Source organism: Colius striatus, chromosome 2 (assembly GCF_028858725.1).
Source record: "Colius striatus isolate bColStr4 chromosome 2, bColStr4.1.hap1, whole genome shotgun sequence".
Lineage (NCBI taxonomy): Eukaryota > Metazoa > Chordata > Aves > Coliiformes > Coliidae > Colius > Colius striatus.
Window position 1 is genome coordinate 55,399,662 of NC_084760.1, and position 19,727 is coordinate 55,419,388.

Genomic DNA, 19,727 nt, shown 5'->3' on the forward strand with positions numbered 1-19,727 from the left:
GATCCATCCACTCTGTTGTCCTTTAACAATGCTGAAGCAAGGGCATCTTAGAGGATATTCAATACTGTCATCAGGTATTCTTGTTTCCCTATGTTCTGATTTAGCGAGGAGCAGCTTTTGCTTGGTAATTGGGGGAGGGGGGGGGAAGCAGGTTGCAGTGAAGAGTCTGTGAACTCTCACCCAAGCTCCTGGGTCCAGACCCACCTCCAGCCCAGCTGGGCCAATCTGGTGCCTCTGCCATCACTTTAGGGGACGGGAATTTGAAGTGCTGGGAGGAGGTGTAAGAGTGATACACGATGGAGGCGACCACGCGGACCGTTCAGAGAGAGAAGGAGGAAGGAAGGAGAAGCAATAGACCAGAGACCCCTCTGCAAGCCGTAGCAAGACTGCAAGCTGTACCCCTGCAACATACAGAGATCTATGGCAGGACTGAGGGTTACCAGCAGTTCCGTGTGAGTGAGCCCGGACGGGCGAGGGACTGTGTGGGGAGACGGCCATGGCCCAGGCCGTGCTGGAGAGCCTGCACGCCGCAGAGCAGCCCCACACGAGAGGCAGAGAGGAGCTGCAGCCTTTGGAATGGGTGCACGTCGGAGCAGCCCATGCAGGGCTGCCATGTGTGAGCTACCCCACGGACTTGCAGGGAGGATGGGTGTGGAGCCCACCTGTCCTGAGGAGGGACAAAAGGCAGAAGCTACCGGGAATAGACTGACCGAAACCCCCACTGCCTGCCCCTCCTCGAGCCATTCGGGTGGGGGTGGGGGGGAGGAGATAAAAACCGCGGGATCAGTGCTCTGAGCCCGGGAAGAGGGGAGGTGTGGCAAGAAGGTGTTCTTAAAAAGGCTGGTTGGACTCTTCATTGTTGTACTACTCTGTGTTGTTTTATTTTGGTTATGTGTTGGGGTTTTAAGGTTATGTTTTAGTTGATGTTGCATTAAATTATTTTCTGTTTTCTTCCCCAAGCCGAGTGGCCTGGTCTGTTTTGTCCTGATCCTTAAGCGGCAATTAAGCCCTCCGTGCCCTTTGGCAATTCTCAGCCTCTTTGGTACTTGAGGCTAATCATGGTCTTTTGTTCCCTAATGGGCCTGAACCACGACACCCTATTTGAGCCTTCAGCAGTCTCCTCATAGTTTTAAATAACCTAAACTTGGATAACTTGTGTAATAAGTTAAATAAGATTGTATAGTTTTGACTGAACAAACATTGTGGGTTTTGGTGTTGTTTTTTTTTTTTTAAGTCAGTTTGGTATAGGGCAGAAGGGGGTTTTACATACAAGAAATCACTGTGTTAGCTTTTTTATCTTTCAGAGATTGGAAAATTGGTGTGATGGGACAGGAAGTGGACGCAAAATTGAAGCTGGAGTTGGTATCCTCAATCAACAAAGGACTGGAGGAGAAAGATGTGTCACATAGAAGAGGACAGCTGAAGAGTAACAGCAGTGCGCTGAATTTTAAGCAGAAAAGAGTACCAGAATTCTTAGCCCTATCTAAGCAAGGAGAAAGACTCATCTTGGAGTTGAGTATTGTTGGTCTCTGGGTTACACTGAGGGACATTTTTTCTGTAAGCAAGTTGAACTAATATCCTTCCTTCTTGTTTCCTATTTGCTTCCAGCTGTATCTGAAGTTGTTGTGGTTCATGGCAGTTGGTTCAGCATGTTCTAGCTTCTGGTTAAAGCTAGCTTGTGTTAGCTGGTTTTTGAACCTAAAAAGAGTAAAGTGGTAGGAGAAAGAAAGTATTATGTGGGTCAGGAGAGTATGTTGGGAAAGGTTAGTAGACATTCCGTATGTTTGAATGTGGGAAGGGAAGAATGAGATAGGGGAGTGGCACACTTTTTTGAACTATCTGGCCCACTCTATGCATCAGTTAAGGAAAAGAAATGGAGCTTGTAAAAGCTCCATTCAAATATGAGGGCATAGTCTCTTATGTTGACAGCAACAAGGGTGAGAAAAGAGACCCTTTTTCTGTCTCTATGGAAACTTCTTGGTTTTTTTCAGGCTAATTTTCAGTCTGTTGTTCTTTTTCACTTGGGAAGTTATGAGTTGAGAAGTGAATCTTAGGGGTTTTCTGTTTGTATTGGAAGTAGAGTTAAAGCAGAAGCAGGCAGTGGTGAGGGGAGAATGTTCTGTGAATGTAAGCTAGTGTAAGCTATTGAATGTAAGCTCCAAATGAGTTGTGAGAGATAGCTGTATTTTAGTTCTTGATGATGCATTTAAATGGAGTTCTGCCAGGTGCAAAGGCAAAAACTTTCAGAATGGCAGATTGGGTTTGGTGTTGGTCTGAGGTGGGAGTGTTGTTTTTGTTTCAGCTCCCTTTGACAAGTGGCAGTTCTTAGTGCAACTCCTCTGTTGCAATAAGAACAAATGTTCCAGTTACGTTTTTAGAAGGCAATATAAGTAGTATTCGGCATATGGGTATACCAGTATGAGCACTGTGGACTCGGAAACTTCTATCTGAGGTGCTAATGAAATATATTTTCTGGAACAAAACCAAGCCATGTAAAGTCATTGTTTGCTGCTTTGAATGAACTGAAGTTCTTTTAGACAATTCAGTAATACTTGAGACGTGTCAGGAATCAGGCTTTAAGAGTGCCTTTCTAGAAAATGCTTACGAGTATTTTAATCTTTGACATGTTTTTTGTTGATGTGAGGTTTCCTCACGGGTTCAACTGCAAAATGTTAATTTAGTTATTTTAATACGGATTAAGTTCCTCTATGTTTCCCTCTATGTTTTCTAATTGGCTGGAGTTACTAAGCTATTGAGCAAAGGTGTCCTGTTTTGATTCCATGTTATTGTACCCGTGTTGCCTCTGGCTTCCAAAAAGGCTGACAATGAACATTACTTGAGTTAAAATTATATGGCTTTGCGAAAATAAAGAATTTTACTTACCAAAAAAAAAAAGTTATTTTGCTGTGTTAAAGACTTTCTCCCTTTTTTAAAAGCTTTATTCATACAGCTTTAGAGAGAATGTGTATCTGCATAGTAGTACTAATATATAGGCTAAACCAGAACTTACTCCATAGACAGATACTTCAGCTGAGGTGCAAGACAAGTTAGTAATTTAAGAAAAAATACTCATGGGCTGTGTACAAACCAAAAATTGCTTCACCACTTGTGTTTCATCTCCTATCTGGCATGGATAGTAACTTTGTTAACAAGGAAGACTCTTTAACTAGGTATGTTATGCTAGGATTTCTGTAAAAAACATAAAATAAAAAACCCAAAACTCTAAATTGCTAGATCAGTCATGTTTATTTTATGCAATGAAGCTGACTTAAGTCACCTCCAGGGTTTTTTAATAGTTCTGAACTTTTCCTGTTGTTAGGTTTTATTGGAACACTTCTAAATAACACTGTTTGCTGTTGCATGGCATATGGTGTGTTAATGCTTTCTTTTTATTTTTAGTGTGCCAGAACTATGTGTTCCTCCCTACAGCGTGAGCTGGCTTTCCTTGTTCACATTCCTTGCAGTCCATCTGCCTGTAAATGTTTTTAGAGTACATCGAATGATAATACTGATGTGTTAAGTCATTAACAGTAAAAATCAAGCATAAAATTTTGTTGTATATTTGGTCCAAACACATTTCACCACCACTCCGAAATCATATAGCCTCTATTTTTTTAACTAAATTCTTATTTGGAAGCTTTGAGTCTAAAGTCAGCATTTGCCACATGATTTGAGAGCATCTTTTGGAGAAAATCTGATGTTTTTTTCCTGTAGAATACCTAGTGTTTTGTGGAGAGGGAAGATCGAAAGACTGCTTGTTTTACACTGTCTGTTTTAATGAGAAGTTGATTCTCCCCAAGTCTGAGACAGAATGGGTTTTCCAAGTCACCATGAAATGAAGGAGCCTAAAAGAGGATATGTGCCTGCTAAACACTTTCTAGCTTGTCAATTACATTTTCTGAGAGGTGGGTGATCGGCATTGGATAATCTTTATCCAAAGCAGAACAATTATTTTGAGATTTTGTAGTATAAAACACTGCATATTTGCAAAGCAGCCACCGCTTCTCAATGATTATTTATCTAAAACTACTAACAAACTTACAATTGCCTGTAGTTGACAAGTTGCATTTGTCACAGTAGGCTCCTCAGGATTCCTGAGTGTACTTTAATGCTTGCTGTGATGAAGCCTTAACTTAAATTGCTGTTTATCAGGAGTCCCAGATCTTGTGATCCCACAGTGGAAAAAGGTGGTAAAGCTAGATATAATGGAGTTTTTTTCCATTTTTTACCAGTGCTCTGACAGCTTACCCTAGGAAGCCTTCTCTTCAGAAAAAAAGAGATAAAATTGTAAATATAACTCATCAGGCATATGGAGTGCATTTCAGGCTCTGACTCCAGCCATCTGCAGTCTAAATCCTTGGGTGTAAGAGTTTCTTTTACTCATTCATGTAGCAACAAACATTTTTATTCCTTGTTTATTTAAAAAAAAAAAAAAGGAAACCTGTTTTATTTGTCAGTATGTGGCATGCTTCATTCAGTAACACTGTAGGTAAATTAGTGCTGTCTGTCAACGCCTATGTGTAACTTTGCAAAAAACAATCTTGAGTAAACAGTTGATTCATAGCAATATCTCTCTATTTTTTGCCAGTTCCAGATTAGTATCTAAATAGTAGAGCAGCATACACCTACAGTCTTGTACGTAGTAATACTTTTGTATTTAATATCAACATTTTTTAACAGAGTTCACTTTTTTCCCCCAGGTGGAAAAGGGTTTGAGGTGAGAATTCTGTGCTGTGCTTGAGTCCATATAGACAGCTTTGTACTCATAAATGGGCATGTTGTTCTCAGCAGCAGCTGCTCCGGGATGAGCAGAAACCACCATATCACTGGCACAAACCTAGACTACGTCAAGAAAGAAGAAACGCACAGAACTGATGCCACTTCATCTGGATCAACAAGCTGGACGCCTAGTGCCCCTCAACAATCACATAAGCATTGTAACCAGGTTTGGATCTTTGGTAGAGTGCTTGGGAAAGGGAGTCTTAAATACCTGTGTATAACGTGCCACTTCTGGCACACCAGTACGCAAAATTTTGTGGGTTAACCAAACTTTTTTGTACAAACATGTTCGTCTACCTCCTGTTTATATTCATTTCCTGTGACACAGCCTTTTCCTCAAACCCTCGTGCTAGTAAGTATAGCAGTGTCTAGCTTACATGAGTTAATCTCAAGTGGATATTTAAAGGATTAGGCTCTGATTAAAAGTCAACTGATTCTATACTTTAGGTGGTAGGGTGACTCAGAATGCCTTTGTCAGATGTCTTTAACCTCTCCAGCTGTCCTGTCATTGAGGATGAGTCAGAAGCTGGAGTCCTACAACTAACACTAAATCTGGAAGGCTCAACTGTTAGCATAACTGATTTGACAACCTGGGGGAGGATGCGGACTCGTGTGTTACTGAGGTGACAGCAGCCTTTCCAGAGTGTTGCCAGCATCTTTCAGGGAAAAGAAGAGAATCTCAGTCTTTTGTTTTATTCTACACTTGATAGGAAAAACAATCTTTTCTAGGACAAGTGGGCTGACAGTGGTCTGGTAGAAGAAACAGTATTCAGAGGGAACTTCTTAGGCTGGTTGTGCAATGAACGTTTTGTGCATTTTCTTTGAAAAAACGGTAAGTCTGGTATTTTTGGGAAAGTAAGGAGCTCATATATTCAGTCCTGATGTATTCATACCTGTGTCATCCACCACGAAGAGGACAAAGAGAGGCTCCCTTAGGAACCCTGGGCAGAATGATGATGGCACTAAGCTGTAGTTAAAATTCAAGCTCTATTTTCTTAACAGGGTATTATGATTACTATAGCACAGAATTTATGATTAGAAGGGCACAGGATTTCTACAAGCAGAATCTTACGTAGTACAACTTGTGAGTAGCATAATCCAGCATTTGTAATACAACTTAATTTACAATTTCTAATCACCTGCACCCTCTGCAGGTCAGGTCAAACCTTAAGGCATGCTTTGCTGTATCAAAGTAACAACCGTAATCTAGACTTGAACATCATAATAAAGCATACAAGTCACTCCCTCGGTGCTGGGTGGAAGCAGACAGCAGTGCAGGTGTCCCTGGTCACTGGGGGCCCCAGGTCTCACTGTCCAGCAGTGGTTCAGGCCCAAGTTCTTCCCCAGTTAGGGCTTGTATCAGCTTGGTTTTACAGACAGTGCTGTGCACACTGTTACACTTCCCTGTTCTGTGGTGGGAGCATCAACAGCACTTTGCTGGCTGTGTGCCTGGGCCCTTCAAGGCTGGCAAGGAGGGGAGTTACCGGCCTGGTGCCCAGGAACATTCAGGCTGGGAGGGAGAGGACAAAGAAATGTGTTTGTCTTGTCTACTTGGTTCACAGGACCTTCAAGGCCTGATAACGAGAGAAAAGGGACAAAAACGTGATCCGCTTAGTCACAGAATGGCTGCTTGCCTTATAAAATGGCATTAGTTATGTTAAACATATGACCAGGGGTCAGGAGCAGGGAGTAACAGTCACACACCTGATGCTAATTTTGGTAGCACTGTCCTGTAGATACTAAGTAGAAACACTGCTCCTTACAATGAACATTTTACAATGAACATTTTAAAAAAAGACATCCTGTAAGTCATCCTGTGTATACTGTGGTTTGAGTCCCCATGTCAGATTTCTGGCCTTCCCTGCCTTTGAGCCTTCCAAAGGAGAGCTCTGCGCTTCTTGGTCACCTGGCAACTATGTACACAATACGAGAGCACATGATTTTTCTCTTTTCAAGTGACGTCATCTTGATTTTAGCCATAGTTACAAACAGCTATTGTCAGGTTATAGATGTTTTGTTTTGTTTTGTTTTTTTTCCCAGAGAAACTCCACAGATCTAAGAGCAAGTTTTCATAAACTTGAAATGAAATATAACTAGACTTGTTATTTTAGGTCTACAGGCATACAGCAACATTGGGGTTTTTGTGTTTTGTTGATGATTACTCTGGCTGCATGTTTGACTGCGTTTGTGGTTTAGTTTTTCTTTAGTGTTTATTACATGAACAATGCTTTCATTTTACTTCCACAATATCTCCTACAGGCTTCAACAGAAATGTATACAGGAACAGTATCCTAGTTCTATAATGCCATTTGGATTGTCTTAAAATACAGCTTTTACAGTGTTAATCCTAAAATTTTCACTGTTTTTAAAGGTTTTTTTTAAAACAAGCCTGATTAGATTTGGAATTCTCTGAACAGTTGTGAAAATAAACTAGTGTCTGTAATCGAGTTGCTAAACTTGGGGTCTGCTGTAGTCAGGATCAGAATAAAACAAACTGCAATAAAAATGTTCATTAACCAGAAAATAGTATCTTGCCAAACCAAGACTTTTAAGAATGAGAGAAACTGGCTATCTAAAAAGGCAGAATATCTCTGTGTAAAAGCTTGCTAAAGAAGCAATTTATGGGACTGGATAAATCTTTTAATAATTAATTTTTTTTCTCAGAGCAGATGCAACTTCCCTGGAAGGGGTAGGGGAGGTATGTAAGAAACAGAGCACACAGGGGTAAGAAATTATAAGCACACAGCGGTATTTTAAGACTGGGCAAGGATACGCTCTACAGAAAATACCCCTGATGTTTTCTGCAACTTAAAGTGTTTTCATAGAATCAATCATAGAATGCTAGGGGTTGGAAGGGACCTTAAGCAATCATCTAGTCCACTAAGAGTTACTGTATGTTTGGATTTAATTCCTGCATTTATTTTCACTATTGGAAAAAACTTAAAACTGTTTTAAAGTATGGGATTTTTTTCCATGTCTGAAATTTTGCACTGTGATGCCACATACAGCTCACCCAGGTTTACCTTCTCTTACCAGAACACATCTGTCCAATACAGATTGGTTACTCGGGCATTGGAATAGAAGCTGTGAAAATGAAGAACATCTAGTATGAAAAAATACTCTTCTTATCTGCCTGCTGTTTGTTTATGTAGATTTCTTGTAACCCAAGGCTACATTGTTTCTAATACTTTCTTTTTTTGTTGATATAAAATTTGTTTCAGCACCTGTCTGTGATCAGGAAAATAGCAAGCACTTGGAATATGCTTTAATCCGTGCTTCATCTGATGATTTAAAGTATTTGGAAACAGTGTTGTCTTGCTTTTATTGTACATCTACCTCTCTTCATAAATCCTCCACTGAGTGGAAAGAATCTCAAGGTAAAATATGCTCTAACTCAACCTTCCTAGCTCTTCACTTCTGCTCTTAAACCATCCTTTCAGCTGGGATGATGCAACTGTTTTTGCATTTGAATTACCTAAACTAGATTATAGAACCTGGTACAGGTTAGAAACTTACTCTCCCCAAGGTGTGCTTTGTCCGTGGTGTTTTTTAATCCAGTTTGCTGTCTTCTAATAATTATTGCAGCATAATTGCAGCAGGGAGTGGAAAGAACTGAATCAGGTGGCATTGTAGGGGGAGATAGATAGGGAAAAATGTTATCAAACTAGAGACTTTTATGTCCTGATGTTGCTTTCAGTGTTACCTGGTTTTGAAGGAGCAGCACTTAGCTGAAGAGAACTAGAGGACCACAGTTTCTGAACTGTGATGTGGGGGAAAAGCTTTGTTTCTTTGGGAGGGGAAAAAATTATTATATTTATGGGGCTTCTTTAGTAATATAACTAGTAAATCTGCAAGTGGACTGTCTTGCTGGTCCTCTGTGTGTAACTTGGCTTGATAAATAATTTAGTGTGTAGCTTTAGATTCTGGTTCATAATCCTTGTCAGTAATACAGAGCATCGTAGCCTGAGATTCATTCCTCAGGGCTGAGTAATGGACCTTAATGATAGGTAGCGAAATTAAGAAATTTGATAGGTGTAGTGTTGCTAAAGGAGGTGACTTTGGGATATGATTGTAGCTCTTATCTAGAGTAGGGGAGAGGAAGTGATGATACATTGCTGAGCCTTCGTTGAAGTTTCAGGGTAAGGCTACAAACGTGTGCTAACCACAGACAGAACCTGTCAAAGCTGTGAAGTCCAGAAGCTCTGTCTATATTTAGTCCTTACATCTGCAAAATACAGAAGACTGTTGGCAGCTTCACCCTTTTTTTTTTATTTTTAAAACATAAATGGCTAATTTGTATGGAGAGGAATAGGCAGTCTAACAAGGAAAAAAACACAGTGATGCAAATACAAAAATAGCTTGATTACATTATACTAACTAAACAAAGGTGGTGACAGCTGCAGTTGGAGCACAGGTAGTGTTTCAGCCATCAGCTATCTACTGAACCGTGATGTGTGGCTGCTACAGCAGTACTGTTAACCAAACTGGGAAGGAAATAGCAGAATCCTGTGAAAACGACAGCAAGTCAGTACTTTCTCTAGTATCTCTCACAATGCATGAAAATTAGTCATTTGGTCACGTTTTTGGAAATGGAGTAAATTTTTCTTTTCCCTTTATAAAAACTTACAGGAATCTGAACAAATGGGCATTAGCATGAGGAGAGAGATGACGTGACAGACTCCACAACAACAGAGCGAGTGGATTTTGTCCATTCAGATCATATCTCTGAATGGCTTTGAGCAGAAAACTAATTAAATATCATTTATTCTTGAAAATAAACTTCGTTTTAAAACTCTAAGAACACCATTAATTTTACATGTCAAGTATACAGTTAAAGTTTGTCACTGGTGCTTTGTGAAGAAATTCTACTGTCCTTATGCTTTTGAAAAGAGTAAACCAATGCGAGGGATGTTCTTCTTTGAAGAAAGCTTTCCCAGACTCTCAAGTTGAACTAATGACTGGAATGTGAAATAGCATGGAATGGAGCCTTTGAATAACTAAATCATGGATGTGTTACGTGCTTGTTAAACTAGGTTCAGCACTTTTTCATGCCTTAGTTTGGTTTATGAGCTCTTCATTGCCATAATACTCATAACTTTGTTATGAATCCAACTTGAAAAAACAAAATCTTGAAAAAATGTGCTAACAGTTCGTTGTGTCTACTTCTCATTTTGGAATAAACCAGTGTTAAGTTTGGATGACCAAAGGAGTACATATGCTTAGGGGTTTTTTTTTACCACAGGAAGTGTTTTTCCACAGTTACCAACACATGTTCTCAGCAACCTGCTCTAAAACTAATGTAAAATTTTCTGTCAAGCATGCTGCCCATGAAGCCGCCTTCTCTTTTTTCCCAAATCTATCATCCTTCCAAAAGCTTTAAGAAGATGATTAACTTTGTGGAAAGCCCTTAAGATCAGATTATCTGGTCTGAATTTGGAACACGTTCTTAGCATATTAAGAAATGGGTTTAGATTCACAGGATCTTTTTGTTCTTTTTCTTCTTGGTTGGAAGGGACCTCAAAAGATCATCTAGTCCAACCTCCCTGCCAGAGTAGGTCACACAGGAACTCGTCCAGGTTGGTTTTGAATGTCCCCAGAGAAGGAGACTCAACACCCATCTGGGCAGCCTGTGACAGTGTTCAATCACTCTCACAGTGAAGAAGTTTTTCCTTATGTTTCTTTGGAACCTCTTATGTTCCAGCTTGTACCCGTTGCCCCTTGTCCTGTCATTGGCCATCACTGAGGACAGCCTGGCTCCATCCTCCTAACATCCACCCTTTACACATTTGTAAACACTAATGATGCCATCCCTCAGCTTCCTCCAACCTGAAGAGCCCCAGCTCCCTCAACCTTTCATCATAAGGGGGCTGCTCCACTCCATCAGCTTTGTGGCCCTGCACTGAACTTCAGCAGCTCCCTGTTCTTCTTGAACTGAAGGGCCCAGATCTGGACACAATATTCCAGATGCAGTCTCACGAGGGCAGAGTAGAGGAGGAGGAGAACCACCTCTCTTGATCTATTAACCACAGCCCTTCTAATACACTCCAGGATGCCAGTGGCCTTCTTGGCCACAAAGGCACATTGCTGGTTCATGCTCATCCTGCAGTCCACCAAGACCCTCTGGTCCCTTTCCCCTCTACTACTCTTTTAACAGTTCGCTCCCCAACCTGTACTGGTACATGGGGTTTTTCTTTCCCAGATGCAAGACTCTACACTTGCCCCTGTTGAATTTCATTAGATTTCTCCCCGCCCAACTCTCCAGCCTGTCCAGGTCTCATTGAATGGCAGCACAGCCTTCTGGTGTGTCAGCCACTCCCCCCAGTTTAGTATTGTAAGCAGACTTGTTGACAGTGCCCTCTGTTCCCTCATCAAGGTCGATAATGAATAGATTGAACAGTACTGACCCTTGAGGGACTCTGACTTCTTTTTTTTATCATCTTTTTAAAGTTAGGGGCTTGTTTTATGGCTTCATGCATTTTAAGACTGGGACTTTTTAAAAGAAACTGACTGTATTGAATTGAATGATGTATTACCTTGTTTAAAATATACTTTTTCCAAGTTTGTAACTCTTTTCCTTATAGTACAAGAAAACAATCTTTTAAGATACAGTGAGCATTTTCATGCAGTGTAAAAGATCTTGTCTAATTAGGAATAACATAAATCAAGTATTCCTTTTACATAAGCAAATAAGAAATAGATACCACTTTAGTGCCATTTCCATAGCAAGCTGTCTTGAAGGGTTAGTAGTAAATATAAATGTAGGCCTGAATCTTCCTTTCAAGAAAAAAAAAATTCATCGTGAATAGAAATGGGTTTCAGTTATAGCTTAATCTTAAATATACTGGGAGGAACACTTATCATAATTTTCAAACTTACCGCCAGTTTTTATTGTATCATTGTCTACTAGTGTGCTGACTGTGCCTGCAGGGCATGTGGAGAAGGAGAATTAAATACTTAGCTGTCCAAAAAACTGAACAGTACTTGAATTGGATGCACAAGGACAGCATAAAACCACATGAAAGGAAGACCGATTTCTTTAGAAGCTCTCTGAAATGTCATCTACCTTGCCCTACTCTAGCTGGCTTCATGAGGAACCCAGAAATCTCAAAGCCGGTCTCAGGTTCAGAGGATTAATTTAAAGCTCTGCCTTTTAGGACCACTCTTAATTCAAGGAGATCCTAAGTTGGGACTCCTAGGGACACTTTCCAGTATTTAAATGACATAATACCTTTTTTAAAGGTGAAAGGCTTACATTAAATTTGGCTGTGATATGCTGTGGCAGTGTTACGGTGCTACACACATTCCAAGATGGTTTCCTTGTGGCCTTCTGTGCTTGTTACAGGGGCAACATGCACAAGATCAGTGACAGATTTATCTTTGCTTTCACAGGGATCAATGTAGACAAATCAATAGAGATAACTGGATCTGAAACAAATTATAGTGTGCCCGAGAGCTACAGGACAACAGTGTTATTCTTTACTACAGTTTCATTGCCAGAGCCTTCAAATGTCCTGCACCTTGATCAGGATGAATAGTGGTCAAAAAAAGAGGAGAATATTGCCTTGAAATCAGTCACCCTACCTTGGGCTCCTTTGTCATTTTCAGTTGTGTGTGTTGCATAATGCTGTTTATCTTAAGGAAAATCTATAGATGGGTATCCCTCAGGAAAGTTGACTTAGACTTTACTCAGGGTCTGATGTAACAGGAATTCACACAGATTTCAGATTTAAAAGAGCCAAAGTAACAGCCTGTAGGGAAAGCTTGACTGTTGACTCTTGCCATATATTCCACTGTGGTAGAAGAAATGTGAGTGAGGATAGGTAAAGTTAGTATCGGAAAAGCATTGTTAGATGAGGGCAGTTCTGTGGCCTCTGTTTATGCTGTCAAACAAAGAATCCCCATCCCAAGTATTTTTTTTTTCTTAAATCACATAAAAACTGGACTACCAGTGGCCAAAGCTTCTTTGAGTATGGGACTGCTGTGGGTCTTGTCTGCTGCTCTAGCACCAGAGGAAGAGACTAGGGGTGGTTGTGATTCTAAGTCTACATGGTGTCAAACAGGTAGTGATATAAACAGATACCTAGCTTTATTCCCTTGGCTTCCTGTCCAGATCTGAGGGTACTGCTACCTATAAAACCTCTATGAAAGTTGTAAGAAAGGTCATTGGGAGTAATGTTGTACAGACACAAGCTGGAACACAGGAAGTTCCACTGGAACATGAGGAGAAACTTCTTTCCTGTAAGGGTGAAGGAGCCCTGGCACAGGCTGCCCAGGGAGGTTGTGGAGTCTCCTTCTCTGGAGGTTTCCAAAACCCACCTGGACTCATTCCTGTGTAGCCTGCTCTAGGCTAACCAGCCTTAGCAGGGGAGGTGGACTAGATGGTCTCTAGAGGTTCCTTTCAGCCCCTACTGTTCTGTGAGATGTTCCCTGGGGGCAGCACTCTCTTAGTCCCCAAGCACTAGGCCTTGCTCAGAACCCTGCATGTGGGGTGCTTTGGGTCCTAGGGAGAGGGAATGAGGCTGAGGAGGAACAGCATCTGCTGGGGCTTGAAGTGTAACTTGAGGAATACGGGAAGAGATATATTCTTTCAATTTCCAGCATTTCACAATAGCCAAAAGGGTTTACAGTGTTATAGTTTTTTTTTTTCTAGTGAGGGGAAGATGTGAACTGTATTGTGAAAGAGTTGAATAGCTTGCCCTGTCTCAGAACAGATAATTACCAGATTTCTGCAAGATGGATGGAGGAAGATCTTACCACAGAGTGGAAAAAGATGATTGATAGCACTGCTCATGAAGATGCTGGAAAGTCAATGGGCTTAAAGTCTGTTGAGTTCTACAATTGCTGACTTGTAAAATAATGTTAACAGGAAGCTTTATGAACTTGGGCAAGGAATTACCTTCTGCTCAGATCTTTTAAGATAATTAAAAGAAACGCCTAATTGTAGGATTACTTGTTGTATGTTGCTGATATTCTGTGACAGGAATTAATAAATTCTAGTTCTTAAGCCTTAAGGCTTCTGAAAAAAAAATATTTCCTCAACTGAAGCTTATCAAGAAAGATTAAAAGACTTCCCTCAACTGTAGGAGGTTGGAAGTTACACAGTGGTCTTTCTCACCAAGATGATATTTAGTGAAATGCAAAACTATTGAAATCCAAAGTGAAATGCAAATACAAAAGGAAATTTACTAGTGACATGCAAAACTATTAAATGCATGGTTTCCTCCCTGAGCAAAAGATGATACAGTGTTTTCCCTTTTGAAATAATTTAACATTTACAGAGTTTTGAAAGGCTGTCCAACAATATTCTGCACCTCGCGAGGCCTATTTTCAAATGTGTGTTGGTGTCCAGGCTTAGTCACACCCCTATTCTCTCTGCCCCTCTTAGCATTTGTAGCTATGGAAATGGCACCTAGTAGAAGCTTGATCCATGCGTGTCAGGATGAAAAATCACTTGGCCAGTTAGTATAAACTTGTGCTTAAATTTAACAGCGTTTGATTGCTAATATGGCCCCTGAAATGGCAAGTAGGGAAGAGAGATTTATTTCTTAAAACGCGCTGTCGCAGCAGCTCCACCCCCTGCATGCCCTGAGATTACGGGCCTGAGACTGAGGTGCGGCAGTTCCTGCGGGCGGTTGCGTTCGCCTGCTCTGGGTGAGGGCTGAGGCGGGCCTCTCCCTGGCGGCTGCAGCCTTTATGCAGGCCCTGAGCCTCAGCTTCCCGCCGCCAGCCCCGTGCCCCGGCGGGAACCGCCGCGCCACCCCCGCCGGGCCCCGCCCCCACAGCTCCGGGCCTCCCCACACGTGCATGGGCGGGGCCCGCCCGCCGCCGGCCTCCCCGTGCCGGGCGGCCAGGCCGCGCCGCGCTGTTGTGACACGTGAGGGCAGCGCACGTGGGGCCGTTATGTAAAGCGCAGGCAGCCGGGGGCGGGGGGGCGGCCGGTGGCACGCACGCGCGCGCGTGGCCGGCCGCCGCGCATGCGGGAGAGGCCCGGTGCGCAGGCGCCTCGGGGAGGGGCGGGGAAGGCCGGGCTGGTTCTGCTGCCCCTGCACCCCTCCCCCGGCCAGACGGCGGAGGTTCGCGAGCGACAATGAAGCAGCAGCAGCTCCAGCCGCCCCAGCCGCAGCCGCCGCTGTTCTCCTCCAGCGCGGGGGTCCCGGCCTTCCTCAGCAAGCTGTGGGCGCTGGTGGGCGAGGCGCCCAGCAACCAGCTCATCACCTGGAGCCAGGTGCGGTGCGCGCCAGCCGCGGCGGTCGGTCGCCCCGCCCGCGTGCGTAAGGCTGCAGGAGCTGCTTTCCCCCCCCGCCCCCATCCCCTCCGGCGGCGCCGGGCGGCCCTTCCCGCGCCCGGTGAGCCCCCCCTTCCCCCGGGGCGTCCTAGCGGAGGGCCAGCCGGGCGGGTAACCGCGGCCTCGGCGCGCGTGGGGAGGGCGGAAAAACAGGACACACGGGTTTCACTTGGTTGGGCTCTCCTCGGCCGACCTGGAGCAAAGCCCCTTTTCCCCGCTGCAGCTTTCCCAGCCCGGGCGGGGATCCCGAGGGGAACCCAGGTTCTCTTTGCCAATCTCGAACCCCTGCCACGGCTGCGGGTAGTAGGGGCGCCGCCGGGGAGCGCGCCCCGCGCCACTCCCGGCGGGTGGGGGGGCCGCCTCCCACTGAGCAGGCCGGGGGCTTCCCCGCGAGGCGCCCGCCAGACGCCCCTCAGTTTAAGGCGGGGAGTGGGCAGGGATCCGAGAGCGATCGGGTTTTAGGGCGCACTGACACGCGGTTTTTACTAAGTCCGTAGTGGGGGAAAGGCAAAGCTGCGCTGGAATTTTTTTCCCCCGCGGCTTGGAGAGTTCGTAAATAACAGGGCTCGTCGTTGAGAGGCCGCGTGACAGTGTCCAGCTCCGGGGTAACAGAAGAGGGGGGAAATGGTTGAGGGCGGTGTGTTCGCCTGTCCCGTACGCGAAGCGAACGCGGCCGCTGCCCGGCCGCCCGCCCGCCAGGGCCGTAACAGCGATGCGGACCGCGCGGCGTGTACAGCGGCGGCGGCGTGGCCTCTGCCAGCGCCTGCGCTCACGGCCGGCCGGGCGGGCACGCGGCGCCAGCTACTGCTGTGCTCGGGGGGTCTGCAGGTCTTGTCTCCGCCTGCTGGAGCCGGTGCTCCTTTCCCTGCCCCGTCCGGGGTGGGCGCCGGCGCCGCGGGAGAAGGGCACATGGGCACCCGTCGGTAGTGGTGTCACACACACACATGCGCGCACCCACGTGTTGAACTGGCTGTGCCCATTTCAGTAGCTGAAGTCCCTTGCCTGGCGGCCGCAGGTAAAAGGTATGCGGTGGCCATGTTGATACACATCTACTTTGGGTGGGTTTTTTTGTTTGTTTTTTTTTTTTAAGAAGGAAAACCTGAGCTGGATGTCCTGTCATCTTGAGTCCTTTATATTGCAATGCAGGCTGTTGTGAATAATAATGAAGCATTATCAGAGTACAGATTTTATATGTATCTGAAAACATTGTAAGGCAGGAAGTCACTGCCTTCTTACAGTGTAATGAAGAGCTAGCAAGTTTGCTTCAATAAGCATCGTTAACTCTTGTGATAAATGGTAAGCAGTTCTTTTTAAAATAAAATTAATATTTGCATCTCGGATGTTTGAGAAAAAGTTATATTAAAAAATTTCTTGTCTCGGACTGTATTGGCATCTTCAAGTGGTGTTGAGATGGCAGCTCTCAGCTGAGTTTAAGTGCTCTAGTAATGATAATATATCTTAAACATTCCACTGATAATGAGTTACCAGGAACTTCATCCAAACCTTCCTTAAGAAGGAAACAGGTAGACTTGGCAGGTTATGGCAGCTTTCCTTCTAATTTTAAAACACTTTCTGGAAGAGGATACTAAGGGCTCTGTGAGGATTTAGATGTTGTCTAATGTAAGAGGTACCATTTTTGCCACCATATGCTTTTAATGTAGACTTTCCAAATTGATTGTTTACGCTTATCTCAAGTAAGCCCTCCAAGGCTTGTATCCTTGTATTATTTGCTTAAAAATAAAGACTAGTAGTTTGAGATTCTGCAAGGTTGGTTGTGGTGGAAGGGCTGTTAATCACCGTTAATGTTATCAGCATTCAGTACCTCTCCTGTGGAGGAAGGTATTGAGGTCACTTGGTACACAATTGATGGCATCTTTTAGAAATATGTTGTGTCAATATTATGGGGTACAGAAAGTGTACCAAGTGTGCTCCTGTACAAGCTTATATCCTTCCACTGTAAGAGTAAGTACCATCAGAAGTCTTAACAGCCAAGTTTTTTCTCCTTGCTTACATATCTCAGTGAAGCCATGGGTCCCTGTTGTCTATTGAAACGCGTCTGGGAAGTACCACATTGAAGCACTTGGAAGTTTGCTTTCTGCTGCAGTCAGTAACGCTAGGACTTGGAAACAGTATTTAGTTATGTGATAATGCGTCACTGAGTTCAAGTCAGGCCTTAAGGTCTGTGCAGCTTTGTAGTAAATGACTGCCAGGGCAACAAGAACTAGGAGATGTGTTTCCTGGGATTTTCTGTGCTGGGCCTGAGCAATGTCAGAGTGACAATAAAGCAAGGCGCTGCATGAAAGCTGTCTGTTGGCTTTACAGGTCACCATGGTGCCGCTTGTTGGAGTAAACACATTGGCTAAAGTGATCTGTTCCTGCCCCTTCTTTTCCTTCTTTCCCTTCCATCCCATCCCTCAAAACATCTTGGTATGTTTTCATTTTCCCTACCCACCTTGGTCTTAAGCTCCTCATCAAGTAGTGAGCCTTTTCTGTGCTGGTTTGTGAGAAACAAACTCTTGGGCAGGGTTCTTCACGTGGTCTCATGGTTGCTTCTTCAAGCTTCTTTGGGTGGTAGAACTGCTTACATTTGAAGCAACAAATGTGAACTAAAGGGGCTTCTAAGAGGATGCAATATCAGTGTTGACATTTGTCAAAGGTGATAGACTTATGAAATACAGGGTGAGAGTACTGTAGATGCACAGACAAAACCTAAATCATTTTGAAGTACCTAATTTAGATTCTGCTACTTACTCATCCTTTAGGTAATGGAACAGAGTCACTGAAGAACAAAGAGCTGAGCCTTCCATTTTAGTCAAAACCCGTGGATAAAGTAAAAGGTCAATCAGTCCTCTTTCTCAATTGGCATCCCAGGAGGAGGAGGATATTGCCTTGGGTGGTTACTTTTTTGGGGTGGTTATCTTTTTAGAAGCTCCAAAACCCACTGAACTCTATCAGGTCTTTGGCAGCTGTATCTGCTTTACAAGTCCTATCAAACGAATAATGTTTTTATATTGTAAAGCAGAAGAGACCCAGTGCACAGTGTCTTTGTTAGATTCCTTCCCAATACTTAGAAGCTACATACAAAACTGATAGTATTTTCCTGTATTGAAACTGATAATTGCTGGTAAAAAATTAATTTCTTGAGGAAGCAATGAATAACAATAAAGATGTTCCCCTTCAGATATGGATAGGGCTTATAAACTGAGAGTACCCTGTTGCAGCTGCAAGGTTTGTATGCTTTTTGTTGTGGAAAGTAGTAGGCAAGCAGATCAGTTACATACTGCATGCACAAAGGAAACATTCCTATCTGGTGATGAGTGCTAAAAGCCTAGCGTGTTTTCTGCAATGATCTTTAAGTAGCTTAATGTGTCTCTCATTTTAGAATGGCCAGAGTTTTTTGGTGTTGGATGAACAGAGATTCGCAAAAGAGATTCTTCCCAAGTACTTCAAGCACAACAACATGGCAAGCTTTGTCAGGCAGTTAAATATGTGTAAGTTCTTGGATTTTTGCTTTCTAGCATAGTTCTAGATCCTGTGATTGTTTAGTTATAGACAATGTTTCCTCTGAGCAGTGACCCTGTGATCTCGGCAACTAGGTGTTGTGGTTCAAGCTGAGACAGCAATGAAGCCCCACGCCGGCCACTCACTCACTCTCTCCCTCTCCCCACAGTGCCTGTTGATTGGGGAGGGGAATCAGAAAAGAAAGTCAAAACTCATGAGTTAAGAACAATAACTAAATTAAAATATAATAACAATAAAAAGAATAAAATATAATAACGGTAATTAGGAGAAACAAAACCTAAGAAGAAGTGCTGCCCAGTGCAGTTGCTCACTACCCACTGACCAATGCCCAAACAGTGATCAGCCCCTCCCCAACAACCCGTCCCCAGTTTCTATACTGGGCATGACATCCTGTGGTGTGGAATAGCCCTTTGGCTAGTTGGGATCAGCTGTACTGGCCACACTCCCTCCCGCTTCTTGTGCACATACCAGCCTCTTCCCGTGCCCCACAGCCCACTCACTGCCAGAGCAGGGTGAGAAGCAGAAGCAGCCTTGACACTGCAAGCACTGCTCAGCAATAACCAAAACATCCCTATGTTACCAACATTCTCTTCAATGTAAACACAAATTATAGCCCTGTACCAGCTACTAGGAGAAAAGTAACACTATCCCTGCCAAAACCAGGAGACTAGGACACTGTCTCATCCTCAAGACTGGTAGCAGGATAGTTGAAAGAGCATGGTTGGAATTTCTTAGTGTGTTTTGAGAGGTCTGATTGGTTTGGATTGTTTTGATTTTTTTATTTATTTTTAAGATGGCTTCCGTAAAGTTGTCCCTATTGATTCCGGGATTGTGAAAGTGGAGCGAGATGGTCCCGTAGAGTTTCAGCACCCATATTTTAAGCAAGGCCGGGAGGATTTGTTGGAGCACATTAAAAGGAAGGTTAGTGAAAATTAAGCATATGAGAACCTTGTACTTGTAAGTATGAATGAATACCAAAGTTCACCTTATGTTTAGTTGCGGGACTCTTAAGTGTAAATTACGTTTAGATAAGCAAACTGCACTGCTGTCATATATCTTGTTTAAAGATATTTTGAGGGATTTGACTAGGCTTCTTTATCTAACCTGATTTGCTGTTATCATAGTAAGCTTCACAGGTGGC

General features: G+C 43.5%; 1 protein-coding gene and 1 long non-coding RNA gene across 12 annotated transcripts in view; both read left to right on the forward strand.

Annotated features, from left to right (window-relative positions):
- Nucleotides 1-19,727, forward strand: part of HSF2 (heat shock transcription factor 2) — a 55,430-nt gene that overhangs the window by 20,149 nt on the left and 15,554 nt on the right. For 4 of the 10 annotated variants that reach the window (XM_061990605.1, XM_061990603.1, XM_061990608.1 and 1 more), the window contains 5 exons: nucleotides 1,305-1,511; nucleotides 3,138-3,170; nucleotides 4,792-4,945; nucleotides 18,447-18,555; nucleotides 19,380-19,507. In XM_061990605.1, coding sequence (XP_061846589.1) covers nucleotides 1,324-1,511; nucleotides 3,138-3,170; nucleotides 4,792-4,945; nucleotides 18,447-18,555; nucleotides 19,380-19,507 — 612 coding nt within the window. In that variant the 5' untranslated portion in view covers nucleotides 1,305-1,323. Of the gene's footprint in view, nucleotides 1-1,304; nucleotides 1,558-3,137; nucleotides 3,171-4,700; nucleotides 4,946-14,769; nucleotides 15,005-15,853; nucleotides 16,361-18,446; nucleotides 18,556-19,379; nucleotides 19,508-19,727 lie in introns of those variants that run through there. The other 6 variants (XM_061990611.1, XM_061990612.1, XM_061990607.1 and 3 more) reach the window with 5 other exon arrangements.
- LOC133624960 (uncharacterized) lies at nucleotides 4,960-9,982 on the forward strand. Of its 2 annotated transcripts, none has more exons than XR_009818216.1 (3): nucleotides 4,960-7,885; nucleotides 8,001-8,156; nucleotides 9,409-9,982. It is a non-coding gene; the product is annotated as an uncharacterized LOC133624960 (long non-coding RNA). The 2 variants fall into 2 exon arrangements; XR_009818217.1 differs by having other exon boundaries at nucleotides 4,960-5,611.